The sequence below is a fragment of the Haliotis cracherodii genome, unplaced genomic scaffold (genome assembly GCF_022045235.1).
Source record: "Haliotis cracherodii isolate W230 unplaced genomic scaffold, xgHalCrac1.p SCAF_18, whole genome shotgun sequence".
Classification (NCBI taxonomy): domain Eukaryota; kingdom Metazoa; phylum Mollusca; class Gastropoda; order Lepetellida; family Haliotidae; genus Haliotis; species Haliotis cracherodii.
In genome coordinates this window covers 7,280,331-7,305,029 of record NW_027266273.1, presented here as the reverse complement: position 1 = coordinate 7,305,029, position 24,699 = coordinate 7,280,331, and the positions used below count along the sequence as shown (strand labels likewise).

The 24,699-nt window shown below is 39.6% G+C and overlaps 1 protein-coding gene across 4 annotated transcripts in view; it reads left to right on the top strand.

The window, feature by feature from the left end:
- Positions 1-24,699, top strand: part of LOC139465732 (N-acetylneuraminate (7)9-O-acetyltransferase-like) — a 50,817-nt gene that overhangs the window by 13,060 nt on the left and 13,058 nt on the right. Inside the window, exons 8-16 of one of the 4 annotated variants that reach the window (XM_071247558.1) lie at positions 668-773; positions 1,227-1,351; positions 2,568-2,641; positions 10,886-11,003; positions 12,462-12,570; positions 13,069-13,158; positions 13,713-13,832; positions 14,936-14,983; positions 23,603-23,668. In XM_071247558.1, coding sequence (XP_071103659.1) covers positions 668-773; positions 1,227-1,351; positions 2,568-2,641; positions 10,886-11,003; positions 12,462-12,570; positions 13,069-13,158; positions 13,713-13,832; positions 14,936-14,983; positions 23,603-23,668 — 856 coding nt within the window. The remainder of the gene's footprint in view (positions 1-667; positions 774-1,226; positions 1,352-2,567; positions 2,642-10,885; positions 11,004-12,461; positions 12,571-13,068; positions 13,159-13,712; positions 13,833-14,935; positions 14,984-23,602; positions 23,669-24,699) is intronic. The other 3 variants (XM_071247559.1, XM_071247560.1, XM_071247562.1) reach the window with 3 other exon arrangements.

The following is a 24,699-nucleotide window of genomic DNA, read 5'->3' as shown; positions in this document are numbered from 1 at the left end:
TCATAGAGAAAATGTTTTCTTCACTCATAGTGACTGTACGTGGGGTCATGTGGCAGAGTTACTGTGGATTTGCGGATTCAAACAAATGATTTAACTTTGAATGGGTTATATATAACAATATCCATGCTTTAGATTTTAGGTAATTATTTTGAGTAGAATGTTTGATGGCGTTCTCCGTAGCTTCAAAGGGATTGAATCTGTGGTTTTAGGCCAATCATAGAGAAAATGTTTTCTTCACTCATGGTGACTGTACATGGGGTCATGTGGCAGAGTTACTGTGGATTTGCGGTTTCAAAAAAATGATTTAACCGAATGGTTTATATATAACAATATCCATGCTTTGCCTTAGATTTTAGCAACTGGACTCAAATGCATGCTTGTTTAGTTTCCTTGTTTCACCGAGTGCATAGTGGCTGCTATGGGGACATGTTTTCTGAGAAACTGCCGAAGTTACATTAAACTAAGACTAAAACTTGCATGCTTATCTGAGAGATACTTGTGTAGACTGAGTTAAAACGTTCATGTTGTAACTTGTTTTTTTCTCTGGAGTTGCCCTCCCTTTCCCATGGATATTCACAACTAAGGCTAATGGTTGTTGTCAGGTGACGTAGGTTACTGAGTTTTTTATTATTGTTGTTGGTGTTGTTATGCTGATGTTTGTTGTCAGGCGGCACAGTGATGCCAAGTTGTGGAAGTCTTCACGTCTTGTTGCCCAGGGGATGAAGAAGGAGTCTGAGGATGGCCTGCACATCTCAAAGCTGGCCCTCGATCTGGTAAGTTGGGAATCTAGTTCAGAAAAGTGACTTCTGTCCCATGCATGTCCTATTGTGGTTTTGGAGAGGTCTTTGTGCGCAGACAGTGTTAATAGCTGCTCATGGACTCAACCAGTGGTTTGCCTGCACCGGACTAGCGAGCTGGAGTTGTGGTGGCTTCACCAGCAACATTCACAGGTGCCACTAAAATGGGAACCTGATGGCCACAATGGCTTCTAAGTATGACCACGTGTTGGATGGTATTATCAGGAAAGACCTATTCTCTGGCCACAATAAATTAATTGTTAGATTTTCATCCACATATGTGAAACACATTTTATTTTTTATATTTACTTTTCTAAGCAAACTGTTCAGACATCGGTATCTAAATGCGTCAAAATAGAAATTAAGCAATAAAATCATTGACTGAGTCTCAGAATCACATTGCTGTATTTTGCCTTTATTTATGTACAGGATGTCCAGATTCTCCTCAACATGTACTGCAACAACGACATGAACCACCACGACGGCACCTGCTGCAACAAGCCGGAGCAGGCCACAACACTGCAGATCATCACTGCCGCCTTCTTCCTCGTCTGGTAACACCTCACACAGCCTACCTCACACAACTTACCTTGTAATATGGCACTGTATCCAGGGAGACTGACATCTCTTGGCGTTAGCGGTGCAGAGTTGTATCCCTTTGATATGCCAGGACCCTATGATCTGGGTGGGGTCTAAATCAACATTCGCCTCTGGTTATGTTTCTATGTTTGTCAGCACCATACCCCTGCTGGTGGTTTCACCAAAGAGGTGCATCACTAAAAGCTTGTCTCCCGCAACCAGGCCACATGCTGTGATTATCTGAAATAGTTTTAAAAGCAGCGTTAGAAATTGGCACTAGTCCTATAGTCCTTGCCAAACTGCCCAATAGTTATGGCATCATAAGGACAAGTAGAAATTGACTGACTGACTGACTGACTGACTGACTGACTGACTGACTGACTGACTCACTCACTGACTCACTCACTGACTCACTCACTCACTCACTCACTCACTCAACCCCACCCACCCACCCACTCACTCACTCACTCACACATCTCTTTATGTTGATCAGTCTGAGGCAGTGTCTCAATTGCAGTATTATGCCTTTCCCACCTAAGTGACTTTTTGTACAGAAACAATTGCACTGTCTTCCACTTTGGTGTGATGAAAACTCTCCTGGTCTTGTGGTTTAAGTGCTGGCTGGTCAAACAATAGGCCTGTGTTTGATTTCCAGTCTGGGTATAATTGTCGTTCTTGGTGTCCCCAGCCATGGTATGGATGGAATTTCGGGGAAAGGGGGAGGAAAACCTTATTCAATCATAACCTACTGTTAAATGTTAATTTGGTTCATTTTGATGAAATTTCAATGACAGAGTTCAAATGTACAAAACAGTATTTGGCATGTGTCATAGAACAAGTTTCTCTATTGGTGTTACTCAATGCCACAAATTTTTTTTCACACAAGAAGGAAAAATCAGTGGCACTTTGTACATGTTGTATCATTTAGATAAAGAACGAAAGAAAGAAAGAAAGAATGCAGGAAGGAAAGAAGGAAGGGAGGAAGGAAGGCTGAGGCACTGACTTTAATCATGTTTGTCATCAGTTGTCAGTTGTATATGGCAAGCCATTAACTTCTTACTTACATGGCAAGCCATGACATATTGATATTTTCAATATTTTCCTGTTAATCAGTTTGAATACCAGAAAGTCGGTAGTGTTTCTGCTGGCGTTTATGAAATGATGGTACTATTTCTGTGGTCACTGTTTCAGCATCGTGTCTGCCATAGCCCTGTGCCTGTATCGACGACGCCAGCTGAGGCGGAATGGGGCAAAGGCAAGAGCAGGTAAATAATGTGCCAAGTGTGATAATGGGAGTCAACCATATAACAAAACCCCATGCTTTTGTGTCTTTGTTACAACCTCAGAATAACATGGGTTCTGGACATAAAGGGAATATAAGAACACATGTGTCATAACCCATGTCCATCATACACATGGTGTAGTTGGCAGGGTTGAAAAATAAAATACATGGTCATCATCATTAAAACTCTTACAGCAAACAATTCCTAAACCAGGAAGCATCCTTATCACCATGGAAACAGATATCCTCTTTTATACAATTTACGTTCTGGGCCTATGAAATGTGCCTATTTCTGTGACACTGTAGTCGGGGGTTTTTCAACATGGTCAAATAAATACAGTTCAAGTGATGTCATGGATGTGATAGGTGAACCAAGCTATTGTTTTGCATTTGTTTCCGTACACCTGAAAAAGAATTTAGGTGATCCCTTCTAGTGGCTTAATGTTAACTCCTTTGCTGATAATCAGAGTGGGCAAGAACAATGTGACTGATTTTGTGTGGTGGCTACAGTGTTTTGTGATAATATTAAATAAGCTGTCTGTTAAGTTTTTATAGTTCTCTTATTTATTCATAATCATTTTCTTCACTTTTATTTTCCGTTTTTGTCGGTATAAACCTAAGAACCGATGCGGACATTTTACGTAAATCATCTAAAAACAGATTCAGTGGAAACAAAAATGACAGGGAATGACTGTAGGAATGAAACATGATGTTTAATTTTTTTCACCTTTGTGAAATATAGGGCGAGCTGGCCCATAAACCCAAGGAATACAATGACAAACGCCTAATTGTTGTGGACTTGGTGGTCAGAGTAGGTGGCTGTGTGTAGGTGATTCAGCACTGTTGATTCCGTGTAGGTGACACATTGAAGAATTGTGTTATTGATGGCATTCCCCACTATTTCTAAGTATTGAGAGAAGTGGTTTTAGACCATCATAGATCAACCTGACCTCGTCACTCACGGCTGCTATGACACCTGCGGGTCATGCGGTCTCCTGTAGTGCTCGTGACATTGCGTGGTCAAACACTACAAGCACACCACTGAATTTTGGGAAACGGGTTTTGGGAATACATTTTGCATTTACTCTATTGATCATGTTGATGATTCTCATCCTATGATGTACCAAATGAATTATTATTATTAATAATAATAATAATAATAATACAAAAATATCAATAATAAAAATAAATATATTCGATTGACTAATGAAGCAATTGTTCTTAAAAACAACACCCATTAAGATCCGGGTAGAGAATAGGTCTTCAGCAACCCATGCTTGTCGTAAGAGGCAAATAATGGGATCAGGTGGTGAGGCTTGCTGACTTGGTTGAAGTATGTCATTGTATCCCGATGGAGTAGATCGATGCTCATGATGTCAATCACTGGATTATCTGTCCAAGACTGGATTATTTACAGACAGGTGTCATGTAGCTGGAATATTACTAAGTGTGGCATTAATTAACAAACAAACAAATCTATTTTAGAAACCTTCCCAAACAGACTACTGTTTTCTGAGTGGCTGATAATGGAGTGGATGGGGCTTGTGTTAAGGATTAGATATGCAGGCTCTGAAGTTGTTACTGTTTATTCTTGAGAATTGACATAAAAATGTGTTTGGGTTAAGCAGCCAAAAAGTAAAAACGGTTGTACACACTATAAATCCAAGCACAACTACTGAAGTCAGTGCTTTAATGGAAAGTAAAATTAATGACAAAAACATTTGTCATGTCAATTTGATTGTGATACATATTTTTCATCGGTATCCAAATTACAGTACTCGTCAGTGACTGGTTAGTGTTAATTTAAGTCAACAGTGTCCCGATACCTGGAATTCCTCTTCCCAAGATGTGGTGATTTCAACCTTATCTATGTTTTCAGCTCAATACAACATCTAATGATTGCAAAGACTGACCAACGAAGATCAACTGCGCATGAGTTATTTAAAATTTGTACATTACCCTGCAGTAAACAATTGGTTTTTTTATGATTTGGGGAATACATTGTTTATACCTTGCTTCATATTGGGATGAGTGGATTCGGTATTGTCATGATATACCACCAACAAAAAATAAGGAAACATGATAGTGATGGTGTTATGACGACAAATGGCGGTAAAAATAATTTCGGTCATGTAATGGTGTGTCGTCCTTGTTGGGTGATACATCCCGAAACCTTGATGGCATTATCGCAATTAAATTTAGGCATTTTAAGCGTGTGCTCAGGTCAATTGCGTAAGTGATTGTGAGTTCCTCTACAGGTGCTGATACTTTGGCTTTTGTGTGCATGAAGTGAAATTTCATTGTGATTACAAGTAGCTTTCAGGTGCAACACCACGGTATTATAGATGTGCACCGCAACGATGATCAGTGATAGAAACCATCAGTTGTAGCCCTCTTATAGGGGGCACGGGTGGCCCAGTCGTCGATGGTGCTGCGATTTTCTGTGCAGAGTTGCATCTCTTGGACACGCCAGAATTGTGATTGTGGGTTCGAATCCCAGTTCGCCCCAATTATGTTTCTAGGTTTGTCAGCCCCATACCCGTGCTCATGGGTTTCACCAAAGTGGTAAACCTCTGAGACCTGCATCACTTTGGGCTTTCCTCCCACATTAACTGGAATACTGTTAAATGCGGCGTTAAACCCAACTCACTCACTCTGTTGGGCAGTTTGGAAAGGACTATTGGGCAGTTTGGCAAGGACTATTGGGCAGTTTGGAAAAGACTATTGGGCAGTTTTGCAAGGACTGTTGGGCAGTTTGGCAAGGACTATTGGGCAGTTTGGCAAGGACTATTGGGCAGTTTGGCAAGAACTATTGGGCAGTTTGGCAAGGACTATTGGGCAGTTGGGCAAGGTCTATTGGGCAGTTGGGCAAGGACTATTGGGCAGTTGGGCAAGGACTATTGGGCAGTTGGGCAATTGGGCAAGGACTATTGGGCAGTTGGGCAAGGACTATTGGACTAGTGATAATTTCTAGCGCTGATGATGATTGAAATGATTAGTTCCCCTATTTTTTGTTGGTGGTGTAATTGATGCCTTTTTCCATCAATATCAGATTTCCATGTTTTGGTTTAGCATGTTTAGACTTTGGTTGTTTATTTTGAGTAGCACAATTGATGGCGTTCTCCATGGCTTCAGAGAGATTGAAGCTGTGGTTTTAGGCCAATCATAGAGAAAATGTTTTCTTCACTCATGGTGACTGCACATGGGGTCATGTGGCAGAGTTACTGTGGATTTGCGGATTCAAACAAATGATTTAACTTTGAATGGGTTATATATATCAATATTCATGCTTTGCTATAGATTTTAGGTATTTATTTTGAGTAGAATGTTTGATGGCGTTCTCCGTAGCTTCAAAGGGATTGAATCTGTGGTTTTAGGCCAATCATAGAGAAAATGTTTTCTTCACTCATGGTGACTGCACATGGGGTCATGTGGCAGAGTTACTGTGGATTTGCGGATTCAAACAAATGATTTAACTTTGAATGGGTTATATATAACAATATTCATGCTTTGCTTTAGATTTTAGGTCATTATTTCGAGTAGAATGTTTGATGGCGTTCTCTGTAGCTTCAAAGGGATTGAATCTGTGGTTTTAGGCCAATCATAGAGAAAATGTTTTCTTCACTCATGGTGACTGCACATGGGGTCATGTGGCAGAGTTACTGTGGATTTGCGGATTCAAACAAATGATTTAACTTTGAATGGGTTATATATAACAATATCCATGCTTTGCTTTAGATTTTAGGTAATTATTTTGAGTAGAATGTTTGATGGCGTTCTCCATAGCTTCAAAGGGATTGAATCTGTGGTTTTAGGCCATCCATTGAGAAAATGTTTTCTTCACTCATGGTGACTGCACATGGGGTCATGTGGCAGAGTTAGATTTGCAGATTCAAACAAATTATTTAACCATAATTACAGTATCCTTTAGATTTTGGATAATTTGAGTATCATAATTGATGGCGTTCTCTGTAGCTTCAAAGAGATTGCAATCTCATTTAAATCAAATCTTAGTTCTTGCTACCGCTAAACAAAGATCTGAGGACATCCCATTACGGGTCATGACAGACTGACCTTGCGTAAACTTTGATCGACCAATGGAATGACTGACAAGAAGTCAACATTAGCCAATCAGAAGGCAGCTTACTTGTGCTTTACGGCACTATTTACAAATTGGCGACTACGCCAATTTTGACAAATTCTCGAATAAAAATATGAAACCTGAACAAGAGAGCATTCTGGAATGGCTGATAGATGGTCTAGATTGTATGAATTCAGTTGTTAAGCCCATAACTATCGTTTGGAATACTTCGTGTAAAAGGTTTTCGAGGATGCATGAGTAGAAATCACATTCCGACTGTCACTTTCATGTTCATCATCTCGAAAGCAACGCTGTGATTGGTCAGATGAAAGGTCGTTCTGACGTGACCCCTAATGGGATGTCCTCAGATCTTTGTTTAGCAGCAGCGAGAACTATGATCTGATTTTAATGAGATTGAAGAGATTGAATCTGTGGTTTTAGGCCAATCATGGAGAAAATGTTTTCTTCACTCATGGTGACTGTTGTGAGGTTGTTCCCGGTACTGGACAGCTTCGCCCGAATGCAACGGTCCCCAACAGTAGTGTGTGGCTGCACGTTGAATCATAGACTATGACGCGTGATCCGATTTCGATTGTAACCAGTCTCGTTATTGTCCTTGTCAAGTAAACGTCTTGTGTTCGTAGCTCTCTGTTGTATGTTATGTGGGCCCGAAGACCTTACACTGCACATGGGGTTAAGTGGCAGAATTACTGTGGATTTGCAGATTCAAACAAATGATTTAACTTTGAATGGGTTATATATAACAATATCCATGCTTTTCTTCAGATTTTAGGTATTTATTTTGAGTAGAATGTTTGATGGCGTTCTCCGTAGCTTCAAAAGGATTGAATCTGTGGTTTTAGGCCAATCATAGAGAAAATGTTTTCTTCACTCATGGTGACTGCACATGGGATCATGTGGCAGAGTTACTGTGGATTTGCGGATTCAAACAAATTATTTAACCATAATTACAGTATCCGTTAGATGTTGGATAATTTGAGTATCATAATTGATGGCGTTCTCTGTAGCTTCAAAGAGATTGCAATCTCATTTAAATCAAATCTTAGTTCTTGCTACCGCTAAACAAAGATCTGAGGACATCCCATTACGGGTCATGTCAGACTGACCTTGCGTAAACTTTGATCGACTAATGGAATGACTGACAAGAAGTCAACATTAGCCAATCAGAAGGCAGCTTACTTGTGCTTTATGACACTATTTTCAAATTGGCGACTACGCCAATTTTGACAAATTCCCGAATAAGAATCTGAAACCTGAACAAAAGAGCATTCTGGAATGGCTGATAGATGGTCTAGATTGTATGAATTCAGTCGTTAAGCCCATAACTATCGTTTGGAATACTTCGTGTAAAAGGTTTTCGAGGATGCATGATTAGAAATCACATTCCCACTGTCACTTTCATGATCTGGAAAGCAACGCTGTGATTGGTCGGATCAAAGGTCGTTCTGACGTGACCCCTAATGGGATGTCCTCAGATCTTTGTTTAGCAGCAGCGGGAACTATGATCTGATTTTAATGAGATTGAAGAGATTGAATCTGTGGTTTTAGGACAATCATGGAGAAAATGTTTTCTTCACTCATTGTGACTGTACATGGGGGTTAAGTGGCGGAGTTACTGTGGATTTGCGGATTCAAACAAATGATTTAACTTTGAATGGGTTATATATAACAGTATCCATGCTCTGCTTCAGATTTTAGGTATCTATTTTGAGTAGAATAATTGATGGCGTTCTCCATAGCTTCAAAGGGATTGAATCTGTGGTTTTAGGCCAATCATAGAGAAAATGTTTTCTTCACTCATGGTGACTGTACATGGGGTCATGTGGCAGAGTTACTGTGGATTTGCGGATTCAAACAAATGATTTAACTTTGAATGGGTTATATATAACAATATCCATGCTTTTCTTCAGATTTTAGGTATTTATTTCAAGTAGAATGTTTAATGGTGTTCTCCGTAGCTTCAAAGGGATTGAATCTGGTTTTAGGCCAATCATAGAGAAAATGTTTTCTTCACTCATGGTAACTGCACATGGGATCATGTGGCAGAGTTGCTGTGGATTTGCGGATTCAAACAAATGATTTAACCATGATTACACTACAGTATCCTTTAGATGTTGGATTATTTTGAGTATCATAATTGATGGCGTTCTCCATGGCTTCAGAGAGATTGAATCTGTGGTTTTAGGCCAATCATAGAGAAAATGTTTTCTTCACTCATGGTGACTGCACATGGGGTCATGTGGCAGAGTTACTGTGGATTTGCGGATTCAAACAAATACCTTAACCATGTATGGGTTATATATAACAGTATCCATGCTCCTTTAGATTTTAGGTATCTATTTTGAGTAGAATGTTTGATGGCGTTCTCCGTAGCTTCAAAGGGATTGAATCTGGTTTAAGGCCAATCATAGAGAAAATGTTTTCTTCACTCATGGTGACTGTACGTGGGGTCATCTGGCAGAGTTGCTGTAGATTTGGGGATTCAAACAAGTGATTTAACCATGATTACACTACAGTATCCTTTAGATGTTGGATTATTTTGAGTAGAATAATTGATGGCGTTCTCCATGGCTTCAGAGAGATTGAATCTGTGGTTTTAGGCCAATCATAGAGAAAATGTTTTCTTCACTCATGGTGACTGCACATGGGGTCATGTGGCAGAGTTACTGTGGATTTGCGGATTCAAACAAATACCTTAACCATGTATGGGTTATATATAACAGTATCCATGCTCCTTTAGATTTTAGGTATTTATTTTGAGTAGAATGATTGATGGCGTTCTCCGTAGCTTCAAAGGGATTGAATCGGGTTTTAGGCCAATCATAGAGAAAATGTTTTTCTTCACTCATGGTGACTCGACATGGGGTCATGTGGCAGAGTTGCTGTGGATTTGCAGATTCAAACATCCTCTTCATATCAGGAATTATTCATAAGTTGAATAACAGCTCCAACAACATGTTAAATATATGGTAACTTATGATGCGAGTAGTATGTATTGATGGCATTCCCCACTTTTCCCAAGTAATGAAAATGTGGTTTTAGACCATCATAGATAGATTTGAACCTTCCACTCACGGCTGCTCGGACACTTGCGGATCATGCGGTGTCCAGTGGTGGCCATGACATTTTGTGTTCAGACACAATTCAGTGATTCATTTCACAGAAGAGAATGTTTTGTTTAGGCCAGAACAATAACATTCTTGCAATTGGTACCACCCATATAGGTAAATAGTCAGCATGGAGGTATTTTCTTTCTATTTCATAACTTCAGTCATTCTGCAACTGAGATGGCAAAATACACTCACAACTTTTCTAAAATTGCTTGGGAACAATTTGTAATTAGTTTACCATGGTTACAGCCTTACTTACTGTATGAGAATGAAGATGTGAATCTGATGACTTCGCAATTATTTCTTTAGCCTAGGGCTTGTAAAGATTAAATCTTGATTTATAGGGCCATGGGTATAAGGTTTTGCAATTTGCTGTGCAGAGTTGTGTCCCTTTGGTGTAACAGAAACCTATGAGGTGAAACCAAATATTTTCACATTTCACATAGACTACATGGTAAGTTATGTTATTTTTAAATAGCTTGTCATTCAACAGCTATTACATGTACATGTGTGCACAGCAGCAATAAAAACAAATGAAATGGTTATATTAGCCAGTACAGGAAGCTAAACACACCACTCCCAGTTCTGCACTTGCTTGAAAATACTTGTCACATTCAGGAAAGGTTATTATGTTGAAAAGGACAGCACTAGATTGAAAAACATGGTCAGTTTTAAATTCCAGATGGATGTACATTTAAAAGACCTAAAAATCTTACACAAAATCATCAAATCAAAGCTGCGAGATTTCTCAATCTACATTTAATCTTTCCTACGAAAGCTGCTGGTCGAACGACTGATTCTGATTTGGTGTAGTAGATTCCTGATCGTGGCTTTGAATCCCTGATTTTCCTGGATTATGTCTCTTGGTTTGGCATCACCATACCGTGAACCCATGCTCCTGTGTTTCGCCAAATATGTATAGCTGGAATATTGCTGAGTGGCATTGAACAGGAAACGATAAAAAACATGGCATTGTGTGTTCTAAATCTATTTCACATTGACCCCTTTCTTGCAGAAAATGGACAGCGAAATGGACAGAATGGTCTGCAAGAATCTCACGAAGGTTGTTATGAAGTCATGGTATCGCTAGCCAAGCTGGGCCTTATCATGGCATACTTCTACCTCTGTGACAGGTAATGTAGGAGGCACTGGATTGCAGGGCAGAACAGGTTCCACGTGGAGCCACAATATACACTAGGACATAGATAGAATAATCATGGAAAGAGTGAAGAAATGGATACAAAAAAACTGTTAAAAAATCCTCTTTTTGTCTCCTATATATTATTATATTAGATACACGTACATAACAAACTCTCACAGCGAATTAGCCGATACAACGAACTGATGTTTAATCATGACAAGCCCAAATACCAATTATATGTAACTTGTAGAGAAATCCCACTCCATGGCTAAACTCAATCAGCGATGGGGATTCAGCCTTGTTAAACTTGCTATATGATAATCTTTATCTCTAATTGCCCTAATCTTGTCTGTAAAATAAACATAACATGAAGGTCAATGCTGCAATTATTGTCTTGTATTATTCAAGATAGCAGACGTTTCAGAGAAAACCTTTATGACAAACTCAGGTCCTTTGTAGTTTGTGATATCCATGTTGGTAACTAGGTTTGACCTGGTTGATTATGCATTATCGTATCCTGATGAGGAACGTCGATAACAGAATGTGAACTGGTCCATCTTCCACAAAGTGATCTTAGTGCAAAGCAGTGTTACAGTTTAATGGTAATTGCCAGTTTTGTACTTGTAAAATTAGGCGTGGACCGGTAATTCATGTGACTGCCAGTCCCTGTGGACTGGCTTAAAGTACCTTATAAATCTTTGTTGTTGAATAAAACCTTGGCGATATGGTTTTTCGAGCGAAGTCAGCTTGTCTGTTACAATCAGGTTTTCCCGTTGTTTAGGTTCAGTGCAAAGAAACAACATTTCGCGTTGCTTTGAGGTTAAATATGTATTTGTAGTGACTTAATCTCAAAGTATTCAAACGAAGGAGAAAATTGTGACTGACCTTTGTAGGAATGATGTGTAGATCTAACTAAGTTACTTCAGAGATGACGTCCATGCAATCGAACATGATGTTAAAAGAATTTAAACCAGGTCATTTTCATGCGGTTTTTTTATTTGTTGAAAGTTGGGACTGACAAAAACTGGGGGGACTGGTAATTATTAGGCACCAGGCCTGTCACTTTCAAAAGCCAGTGGGAACACTGCAAAGACAATCGTAACTCCCATAATGTAGAATTGCAATCCTAGCGATAGATTTGTTAAGGTTGATTGAATGATATATTACGTTAATTGTCCTGGAATGGGAAGACCCCATCAGATTTTGGAGAAAACAGGTCCCCAGTATTGGGAGTTAAAATCCGATTGAAATGAATACTGGGCTGTGGCATTGTCTGACTTTGTGTGACTTGCCCGTGCTAAGAACGCCGCCCCTGGTCTTTTCCTATCAAGTATAAAGTAGAGGTAGTTGTCATAGTTAAAACTAGAACCTTGTCAATTTTCTTTATTGTGAAGATGATGATAGTGACATCATTTACTTATTACTAGTAATTGTATGATTTCACTTCCAGGACCAATTTTTTCATGAAAGAAAACAAGTACTACACTCATGTCAACTTCTTCCTCCCGTTCGCCTACGTCATGATCCTCGGCTTCTTCTTTACTGAGAAGACGGACAAGGTAACGAGTTTTTAAAAGCCTACAGGACTGTGGTGATCAGACTGACTGTATTCAATCACTTTAATGCAGCTTCCTGGTTTGTCAGTACCAAAATTGTATCTGTTCAATACCTGCTACACTTTGGGATTCATCTAGCTCCAAGACACATTAAACCAACTGATTCACGTAATGTAGTAGTCCAGTATGTGTTTTAGCCCCTATTCTGATGCCAGAGAGTAGAAAATGGGTTTCAGTTTGCTAAGCATAGGACATATTCAGGATGAGAATTTTCTGTGGATCCACGTAATTCCACAGATTTCGCTACGCCAATGGTCGCTTTTGTGATGCCATCAGAATATACATATAAATGATATAGTTCCCCAGATCGCCAGCTGATTACTTTCAGTGCTATTTAAAAAAGAAAATTTTCATCCCTGGCTGGAACAGTGTAAGCCCTGCTGTCATGTGAAAATACCCTGTACCAGAAGGAAGTGTAGAAGTTACGTTTCTTGCCCTCAGACCGCTGTCCTTCACCGAGACCAAACCGATGAATGGAAAGGCTGGATGCAGCTGGCGTTCCTCATCTACCATCTGACAGGAGCCAGCAAGGTGAGACAGCAAGTTGCCCCATTTGAAGAAGAGTTGCTTCATGTGTTTCAAAGTTGTAGGAAATTTGACTGTTGCTGTATGTTTTCTTACCCATGAGGGGGCTCTCTGGCCCAGTTGTGTAGGGTGCAGCAATTTGCTGCAGAGAGTTGTGTCCCTTAATCTACCATACAGGGCCCGGTTCCACTAAGAGATATTAGAGCTAAGATGATCGTAACTCCCATACTTTAACATAGGCTTACGATGATCGTAGCACTATGATCGCTTTGTGGAACGAGGCCAAGGAAGCTATATAGCTATTTGTCATGTTGGGGGGATAGCCGTTTCCTATTTGTCGTGTCATTTAACCGGAGCCAGGCTCCAGGTGCAGGGTATATTACAGCATTGGAGTTATAGAATGGAGACAGGATATCTGGATGATTGAAGAGAGGTTACTACAGCTGCATGACTTTCTACATACACGGTAGATGGCAGGTTTTGCCGATACTGGAAGTGTTATCACGTGATTTGCTCATTATGTGAGCTTGAAAGCTGCAACCTTGTGTGTTTTCTTGCAGGTGCTGCCCGTGTACATGCACATCCGGGTGTTGGTGTCGTCCTACCTCTTCCTCACTGGCTTCGGTCACTTCACCTACTTCTGGCAGAAGGGGGAGTATGGTCTGGTGAGATACTGCAAGGTAGGGCCTCTCACAGACTCCCATCATCAGTTGCCATGGTGACAATATTGAAACACATCAAACAGATTAGATACTGCTTCAGATACAACACATGATTCTTAGATACTGCAACATTTCTTTTTGGTCACTTGATTGCTGGTAGGGTTCGACTCAGCTGTATTGTTCAGTGGTTTGAAATTGAGAAGCACTTATTTGAAATATATCTCCTGATTTGACACTGTAGAGCCCCAAAATGTTTATATCCATAAACTTGATGTGAAATTGTTGTGTGATGTTGGATAACAGTTTAATGGGCATTCTGTTCATTCTGACATGACACTGCCGAAATCTTTTTGAAATGACTACAGAAACCCTGACATATTGGAATCTTAGAGTATTTGTGTCTAATTTGTAACCCATTTAACTTAATACCGTAAATATTGTTTGCAATGTGTGCAGGGGCACATTAGTCAAAATTATTTGGTTCTGCTGACTAACAAAATTTGAGATGGGGAAACAGTAAGACACTAATTTATTTCATTCCGTCCCTAGCAAACTTAAGTTTTCACTGCACAAAAAAATGCAAACACACAATGTATGAGACTGTAAGAAGATTTGTAAATAGTTTAAATTCCGGACTGAACTAACACTGTAAATATGGCAACATATTCAGAAACTTTATAAAGAACCAAAAAAACCAACATTTTTTTCCCCCCACTAACACAGCTTAAATTTTCACACACACCCCAAACGTTTGTATACCAAGAAATTAAAAAGTTTGGCCTTATGTGATGACTGTGATATAACTTTGAAGAAAGGCTTTGTGTTGTTTGAATGTTGCTGTGTTGTTGCACCTGTGTTGTATGCTGTTTGTCATTGCTTATTTCATCAATTGCTTTTTTCAGTTGTCGTGTCATTTTTTCAGCCTTAGCCTAGGTTCTGCTCAATTTTATTTTTCCAGCAAAACATTTTCATTTCTGCTTAGTCGGATTAATTTTCTATCTGAACCATTCCCGAGTCAACGCCCATCCGAGGACTGTAAGAATGGTTTGTTACAATACACATGGTAAAGCAGAATTCTCTTATTTCCACCTGTTAGTGTGAAGCCATACCTAACGTTTCAGAGTCAAGGTACAGACGTACATTCCCTTGTGAGGAAAGCTTTGACGAAGGTAGTTATGCTTGGCTTGATAAGTATTAACACACTGACAAGTTACTGAACGATGAGCAAGTTGAGTTTATACAGTAGTCAATCTCTTGGTTATGTTGGGGAACTGATGACTGTGTGAATGTTGGTGAAAACTAGGAGGATACATGTATGTATATATTTAATGAGCATCCAGCCACTGTTACTGATGAGGTCATCAGTCTAAATTCACTGCTGATTGAGAAGCTAATACACATTTGAATACTCTTTTTCATCCATTGGAGTAAATGTAATGGCTCTAGTAGTCAGTTGTTCATGTAACCCTATTCATTAAATTTAGAGGATTAAATACTGGAAGATACCTGAAGTATTTAATTTGAACCTGTTTTCATATATATGGGTGTTTCAAATGATCAAGTGGGATGATTGTGATGATGGGGATAATTTTTCATGTAAAATCTGTATAACATGCATGTACTGGAAAACAGCTAAGAAGTGAGGTTGATATTTATTGGTGTAATTTTGAGAAGAATGTAGCGTAGTTCTTCACAATATTTTACAGCTTGGGGATATGTCATCTCTTTCCAACTCTTTCATTGTAAAGCATGGTTGAAACCTATGGGGAGATGTTGACAAAACTGCAACACTGATCATGACATTGTTACTAAACCAAGGCTTGCTCCCCTGCAGTAACTAACCTGTGTGAATGATACATCTAGGCTTGTACACTCAGACTTTTATTACCCAAGTGAGAATCATCTTCAGGAATAAATTGGATTTCATCATGACTTTCAACATGTTCAAGGGTTCTGAAGAATACCCATCGTTAATTTATAAAAGGGCATGATGGTATGGAATCTTTTCTCTCTCGACATTTTGTTGATAGATTTGAAGCCATTTCTGAAATTTATCTTGGGTAGTAAAGACAACTCACTTGAATTATAATCTCCCTGTCTCTCTCATGAATAATGCAATAAGTCACTTGCTAAAGCTTGCGTCTTCACCATCAGTTATTCTGACTCTGAAGAAGTCCTTCCAACTCCTACTATATTGTTTTACTCTTTGCTTGTTTTCCAATCCTGTGTTATTTCCTTTCCTTGCCTGGCATTTGGTTTACTCACTGTTTATCCTTAAAGGACAATCTCTGGCTGTGACAGGTGTGAGATAATAACTGAAAATCCTCCTTATGCCAAGGAGTTGTTGTTTGTGTAGGAAAATAATTTGTGGTTCAGGGCCTGTTCCTCAAAGTGATCTTAGCACTATGATGATTGTAAGCCTATGTTAAAGTATGGGACTAACGATCACCTAAGCTTTGTCACACTATGTATGCAATTTGATCGACTATAAGAATTTTTTGACACAATCAGCTCTTCAATTACCTTCTGTGATGAAGATGTACCAACTTTGTTCTTGAAGCAAGGATTGGTGCAGAGACTATTAAGTGACCTCTCTGATGTTTTTGAAGCAGCCAGCTGAAATCACACATGCAATGTTCTGTGAGGTTAACTGGTGAAATACACCCCTGCCCCCCAAACCCCTTGAATGAGACACTGCTGAAATAGCCCCTCGATGTTTCTGAAGGAGAGACTGCTGTAGTGACCAATGTAATGGAAAGAGATTTCATCTTTCAAGGACAGCTCTCTGATGCTGCACTAACTAAGACTAGGCCTGAGTTTAGTGGGAAGGAGCAAGACTACAGGACAGACATCACTTGAGTTGTTCCTGCTCAGAATGTCATGAATAGTTCTGATTTGGCCCTTCTGTTTGGCTGTTCTCTTGTAATACTGCTCACAAGGTCATGAACTTGGTGGTTCTCTTGTAGTCCTGCTAACAATGTCATGGTCTTGGTAGTTCTCTTGTAGTGGTTCTCTTGTAGTCCTGCTAACAAGGTCCTGAACTTGCTGGTTCTCTTGTAGTCCTGCTAACAAGGTCATGGACTTGCTGGTTCTCTTGTAGTCCTGCTAACAAGGTCATAAACTTGGTGGTTCTCTTGTAGTCCTGCTCACAAAGTCATGAACTTGGTGGTTCTCTTGTAGTCCTGCTAACAAGGTCATGGTCTTGGTGGTTCTCTTGTAATCCTGCTAACAAGGTCATGGACTTGGTGGTTCTCTTGTGGACCTGCTAACAAGGTCATGGACTTGGTGGTTCTCTTGTGGACCTGCTAACAAGGTCATGGACTTGGTGGTTCTCTTGTAGTGGTTCTCTTGTAGTCCTGCTTACAAGGTCATGAACTTGCTGGCTCTCTTGTAGTCCTGCTAACAAGGTCATGGACTTGCTGGCTCTCTTGTAGTCCTGCTAACAAGGTCATAAACTTGGTGGTTCTCTTGTAGTCCTGCTCACAAGGTCATGAACTTTGTGGTTGTCTTGTAGACCTGCTAACAAGGTCATGGACTTGGTGGTTCTCTTGTAGTCCTGCTAACAAGGTCATGAACTTGGTGGTTCTCTTGTAGTCCTGCTAACAAGGTCACGGACTTGGTGGTTCTCTTGTAGTCCTGCTAACAAGGTCATGAACTTGGTGGTTCTCTTGTAGTCCTGCTAACAAGTTCATGGTCTTGGTGGCTCTCTTGTAGACCTGCTAACAAGGTCATGGAGTTGGTGGTTCTCTTGTAGACCTGCTAACAAGGTCATGGACTTGGTGGTTCTCTTGTAGACCTGCTAACAAGTCATGGACTTGGTGGTTCTCTTGTAGACCTGCTAACAAGGTCATGGACTTGGTGGTTCTCTTGTAGTGGTTCTCTTGTAGTCCTGCTTACAAGGTCATGAACTTGCTGGCTCTCTTGTAGTCCTGCTAACAAGGTCATGGACTTGCTGGCTCTTTTGTTGTCCTGCTAACAAGGTCATGGACGTGATGGTTCTCTTGTAGTCCTGCTAACAAGGTCATGGACTTTGTGGTTCTCTTGTAGTGGTTCTCTTGTAGTCCTGCTTACAAGGTCATGAACTTGCTGGCTCTCTTGTAGTCCTGCTAACAAGGTCATGGACTTGGTGGTTCTCTTGTAGTCCTGCTTACAAAATCATGAACTTGCTGGCTCTCTTGTAGTCCTGCTTACAAGGTCATGGACGTGATGGTTCTCTTGTAGTCCTGCTAACAAGGTCATGGACTTGGTGGTTCTCTTGTAGACCTGCTAACAAGGTCATGGACTTGGTGGTTCTCTTGAAGACCTGCTAACAAGGTCATGGACTTGGTGGTTCTCTTGTAGACCTGCTAACAAGGTCACGGACTTGGTGGTTCTCTTGTAGACCTGCTAACAAGGTCATGAACTTGGTGGTTCTCTTGTTGTGGTTCTCTTGTAGTCCTGCTTCATGAACTTGCTGGCTCTCTTGTAGTCCTGCTAACAAGGTCATGGTCTTGGTGGCTGTCTTGTAGACCTGCTAACAAGGTCATGGACGTGATGGTTCTCTTGTAGTGGTTCTCTTGTAGTCCTGCTTACAAGGTCATGAACTTGCTGGCTCTCTTGTAGTCCTGCTAACAAGGTCATGGTCTTGGTGGCTCTCTTGTAGTCCTGCTTACAAGGTCATGAACTTGGTGGTTCTCTTGTAGTCCTGCTAACAAGGTCATGAACTTGGTGGTTCTCTTGTAGTCCTGCTAACAAGGTCATGGTCTTGGTGGCTCTCTTGTAGACCTGCTAACAAGGTCATGGAGTTGGTGGTTCTCTTGTAGACCTGCTAACAAGGTCATGGACTTGGTGGTTCTCTTGTAGACCTGCTAACAAGTCATGGACTTGGTGGTTCTCTTGTAGACCTGCTAACAAGGTCATGGACTTGGTGGTTCTCTTGTAGTGGTTCTCTTGTAGTCCTGCTTACAAGGTCATGAACTTGCTGGCTCTCTTGTAGTCCTGCTAACAAGGTCATGGACTTGCTGGCTCTCTTGTTGTCCTGCTAACAAGGTCATGGACGTGATGGTTCTCTTGTAGTCCTGCTAACAAGGTCATGGACTTTGTGGTTCTCTTGTAGTGGTTCTCTTGTAGTGGTTCTCTTGTAGTCCTGCTTACAAGGTCATGAACTTGCTGGCTCTCTTGTAGTCCTGCTAACAAGGTCATGGACTTGGTGGTTCTCTTGTAGACCTGCTAACAAGGTCATGGACTTGGTGGTTCTCTTGAAGACCTGCTAACAAGGTCATGGACTTGGTGGTTCTCTTGTAGACCTGCTAACAAGGTCATGGACTTGGTGGTTCTCTTGTAGACCTGCTAACAAGGTCATGAACTTGGTGGTTCTCTTGTTGTGGTTCTCTTGTAGTCCTGCTTCATGAACTTGCTGGCTCTCTTGTAGTCCTGCTAACAAGGTCATGGTCTTGGTGGCTGTCTTGTAGACCTGCTAACAAGGTCATGGACGTGATGGTTCTCTTGTAGTGGTTCTCTTGTAGTCCTGCTTACAAGGTCATGAACTTGCTGGCTCTCTTGTAGTCCTGCTAACAAGGTCATGGTCTTGGTGGCTCTCTTGTAGTCCTGCTTACAAGGTCATGAACTTGGTGGTTCTCTTGTAGTCCTGCTAACAAGGTTATGAACTTGGTGGCTCTCTTGTAGTCCTGCTAACAAGGTCATGAACTTTCTGGCTCTCTTGTAGACCTGCTAACAAGGTCATGAACTTGATGGTTCTCTTGTAGTCCTGCTAACAAGGTTATGAACTTGGTGGCTCTCTTGTAGTCCTGCTAACAAGGTCATGAACTTTCTGGCTCTCTTGTAGACCTGCTAACAAGGTCATGAACTTGGTGGTTCTCTTGTAGTCCTGCTAACAAGGTTATGAACTTGGTGGCTCTCTTGTAGTCCTGCTAACAAGGCCATGGACGTGATGGTTCTCTTGTAGTGGTTCTCTTGCAGGGGTTATCTTGTAGTCCTGCTAACAAAGTCATGAACTTGCTGGTTCTCTTGTATTAAGGTTATTTGGTGACATCTTTGGCTTGATCTTGCACAGTCTGTGTTTGCTTTTCTCTTGCAATTGTAAATTCAAACATGGTATATTTTGGTAGTAAGGTATTGCCATTTCACATACCTTTTATCTGTGATCAGGTCTGGTTATGTGAAGCATTTGCTGTGATTGGTGACTGAAGAGACTGCTATCAACTTGTGACACCTGTAAATAGAATACTTCGAAAAGCCATCAATGGCCACTTGGACACTCAATCATATAAGAGGGCAAGTAGCATATGCCTGACTATCTTTGTTTATGTTACGAAAGTCTATAAAATGTACAATGTACAAACAAATATACAATGTTAGCAATTTGGCTATTTCTCTCCTTAATTATAAAGCAGTCAGTCATGTTAAGTTAATGAAACAACCAAATTTATTTTCCTTCTCAGTTGACTGTCCTGTTTCTACAAGATACCCTGTTACTGAAAGAGAAGGAGATCCTTGAGATTTGGGGCTTTTGTATTTTAATGTAAACACCCTGAAACATTCTTAAAGAAATAGAATTATGGCAATGACCATATAACTTTCATTCTTGATTTTGAACTTTTTGATTTTGATATCAGACCTTCTATTATTATGTGCACAGACAAGTCAAGATGTGTCAGTGTATTAACTAACAGATAGTAAGTTCATGTGGCAGCCACAGTAAACATGTGGTATAGATATATAGATAGCTATTAATTTAGTTCAAAACTGAACAACCCCCCTGAAGGACCCCCATGGGAATTCAAGTCAGACAAGGTCCACAGTATCTCATGCTGCTTGTGAGAAATAGCGAATGAGGATGGGGGTGGTCAGGCTTAATGATTCGGTTGATGGCTTGTTACTGTACCCTGAAGGGATGTCCCTCACATCAACATGATCAAGCACTGGTGTGTTGACAGGCCACCAAGATGGCGCTGGGAATGTAGCCGACTGCTGTCTTAAACTACATTCACTCTAAAAACTGAACCATTTAGTTGGTGGTTTCAGACTAAACATTTTACGTATTCTTCAGATTTTCAAACCTCTCAGTTGACATGATTGAAAACTACTTTGTAGGTTTAGCTCTCTTTTAGTGGCAATTAATTATTAATGTATTAGTTGAGTGTAGTTTTCTCTGTTCCTTTATCATGTTTATATAGATGTTCACAAGCATGCTTGTATCAACTTCAGTGTGAACTGTGAAATCATCTTCCGCACATGGACGTTAATCATACACGCCACTCTAGAAAATATGAAGAGGCCTTGACAATGTATAGTTAAAAAATGCTCATGATTATTAATATGCATACAGGATGTTGAACCACTGTGTATGGATTTACTAAGCACCTCCTTTATCAATTTTCTAAGCACCCAATGGCACTTATTACGGCAAATACGGTTCCCAAACTATCTATTTATGATATCATTTCTACCCAGCAATCCTGATGTAGTTCTAGGGAATTGTTTTTCTTGGTCTTCAAATAAGAAAATATTTGTTTATGATTATTATTATATTCATTATGATGGCTTCACATACATAGACTTGTTAGAGGTAAGTTAGATTCAGACATGTTGCAAGATGAAATCTGTCAGTTTCATGCATAGTGTTTAAATCCTGCATAAGAATTCTGAGATTCAAAATTCCTCCCACTTTAGACCCCATGGGAATGTTAAAGAATGTTGTGGCATAACAATACATTTAGAAATCATATTTTTGTATCAACAATGTCTTGTGACTGTGTTTATGATTTTATGAAAGCACAAACACATGACAAGCACAAGGTAAATGATCATGAATGAACATGCTTAAAGTATGATTCACAAAATATGTTTGGGTATTTGAAATGAAAAAGGGCATTGTCAATCTCATTATAAAGGCAGTGGCTAATTTAAAAATTACATCTGCTTCTTATCAAGCCTTGGTGAAGTAACATTCACTGAAATGATATTTCAAAATCATTCTTCTAGTTGGCCCACTTATTCCCAAAGGACATCTAACCATCTTTAGGAGTGTCCTGGGTACACACTTTAACAAAATACATGTCTATCCCTGCTGAACTACGAGAGATTTTAGAAGTGAACTTCTCTGTGTTGTAAGGTGGTAAACATGTCTGCATTGTTATGATTCATCTGTCTATCTATCTGTCTCAGTTTTCGGGGGCACGGGTGGCCCAGTCGTCTAAGGCGCCATGATTCGCTGTGCAGAGTTGCATCCCTTGGGCACACCAGAATCCTATGAGTGGGTTCGAATCCCGGTTCTCCCCGATTATGTTTCTAGGTTTGTCAGCACCATACCCGTGCTCGTGGGTTTTACCAAAGTGGTAAACGTCCAAGACCTGCATCACTTTTGGCTTTCCTCCCACATTAAGCTGACGTGCCGCGATGTAACAGGAATACTGTTAAAAGCGGCGTTAACCCCAACTCACTCACTGTCTCAGTTTTCATGCACTAATAATACCAGTTCCTTCTTACATGTTCCTTAAAGTTCATGTTTTCTAGGTTCGGCCTTCTTAAGTTTTTGTCCCATATTTCAGTTTGGATGGCTCAGTCTTTATCTTTCTTGGTATCTGTTCACTGTTATGAGTTTGTTCCGTTTTATCTTTGTTTCACGTTCCTGTGCACATATTGCAGAGCGCTAAATGGATATTGGAGAACTCTGATTTGGAAAGGCCTTGTGTTTATAATATCATTTTGATAAATGCAATGGCTGAATACAGAATGGGCAGCTCTGTTAGTCACTGTGTTTAGCCTTCAACTTTTTTATCATGCTTTTGTGTAGTGTGTAATAGCAAATGTGTACCGGGTAATTGTCCAGAAACAATCCTCATCATATTCATGCTACGTTTTTCACCCTAATAAGACATTACTGCTTTTAACACGTTTCCCATATTTCATGTATTTAATACACACTTGTTGAAATATTATCACATGTTTTGTAACTGGTGAATTCAGATCAAAATGATTTAAATGGAAGAATCGAGTGAACAATTATGGTGTCCTATGGATAGATGTTGTAAAGATAGTCTTTGTTGAGTCCTAAGATTAATTGTATGGTGAAAGAAAGTTTTTAGATGCTTGGAAGAAATTGATTGAACCAGCCTTGTTAACAAGCTTGAAACCTGCTATCCACTGAAAATTATCTCAGCTTGCCATAAAGTTATGACCCTGCTTTACAAGTGCAGATGTAAAGTTTAGTGTTGAGTGATAGTCAGAAATGATCAACTGGATGTACCTTTATATAGTATTGTTAATACTTATTACAAATTCTAGCAAAGGGACAAATATTTGTAACCCTTGTCGTCCCTTAGCACATATATATTGTTACATGATATCCTGTCTTAAAATGATCTTCAATTTGTAAAACTTAAATGCTAATATATGATATTTTGTTCAACATTAACCAGTAATGTGAAAATAAGATTATCATTTAATTTAATTGTGAGAAATGTCAAAGGAAATAGCCTTTACCTTTAACAGGGTCATTATGAGTAAAATTTGGTTATGTATTGAATTTATATTCTTTTGAAAATGTAACAAACTGATAATCAGTAATGAAAATAAAAGTGACCTAATAGATGTAGTAGTGTTGTGGTTTTGATACATGGTGTTCTGGAAGAGAGTATGTTCTTAGCAGGGCGACTATAACATGAATATGATACCATTCCTGTAATTTATTAAATAATAAAAACATTCCTGATCACTACTTACAGCTAAGCAGACAGTAATTGGTACCACAGCAATATTTGTTTAGGACTTAGTGACTTGTTTTTCAGAATGGTTGTCGCCACTTTCCCTTCTATTGGCACACAAGAAAGAACAGCTTGCGTCGGGTTCTTGAAGTAAGTCTTCTTTCTCTGCACGTCCCTCTCTTTTCGCAGTTTCAACTCTGGTAGCATCTTCTCTGTGTAACCTGCTTCCTTTGAGTTCTTGTAGTTTATGATTATTAATACTCTAGCGTAACCCGTTTATAATCACAATAGTGTTGGTTTGGAGTTTAGTCATTTATGTGATAGTTTGGAAACCGTGATCCAGTGTTAAGAGTACTAACGATTGACTGTTATTGACTATTGACTGGATAACTTTCAAGCAGAACAATGTTCAGTGTTTGTTGCAATTGGTGTTGAAGGGTATCACAGACTTTTGCCAATTTATATGTGAAACTAAGTATGTGTTTGTTTGCATTATGTTATTATTGTTTTGAGCAGTTTTTCTTCTGGGAAACATTGAAAACATCTGGAATATGTTGTTGTTTTAATCAAAGTTATTTCAAGGGGGAAGATTACTTAATATTATTGAGCAGTATGTAGTATTTTGGACTGTTTTCTGTTGGGAACGTGTATGCTAGTCGACTATGGAGACATTGTAGTCAGGGATTTTGGCATTGTTTTTAAATAACGTGTTTGATCATTTCAAGGCCCTCAAGGAATATCTGTAGGTAGGGGCGACCTTAAATCACTAAGAATAGAAGAATGCACATCTTTGAAAAGCGATTGCATTTAGATTCTGTTTTGAAAAGGCCTTGAATTCTCAAAAGTAATCCTCTTCCCCCAAAATTACTTCATTAAGAGTTAAAAATACTTAACTGTGTACCATCTATTATAGTCATGATATCAAGATGAATAAGATACAAATCCTTAGAAAATCAATGGAAAATTAGGTTGTATTCAGTGAGTATAATCGTAGAGTGCCTAGAAAAGACCTTGATTTTGGTACTGAAATTCTTAACAAACCCTGTAAAGTCAGCCAATCAAAAACATTTGGGGCCAAGCTGATAGAGAGGGGAGGCAACTCTTCTGAGTCCCATGGGCATACTGTGAACTAGATATGAGTTACTGAAAAGTTAGGAGACAAATAAGTTGAGTTGAAGTTA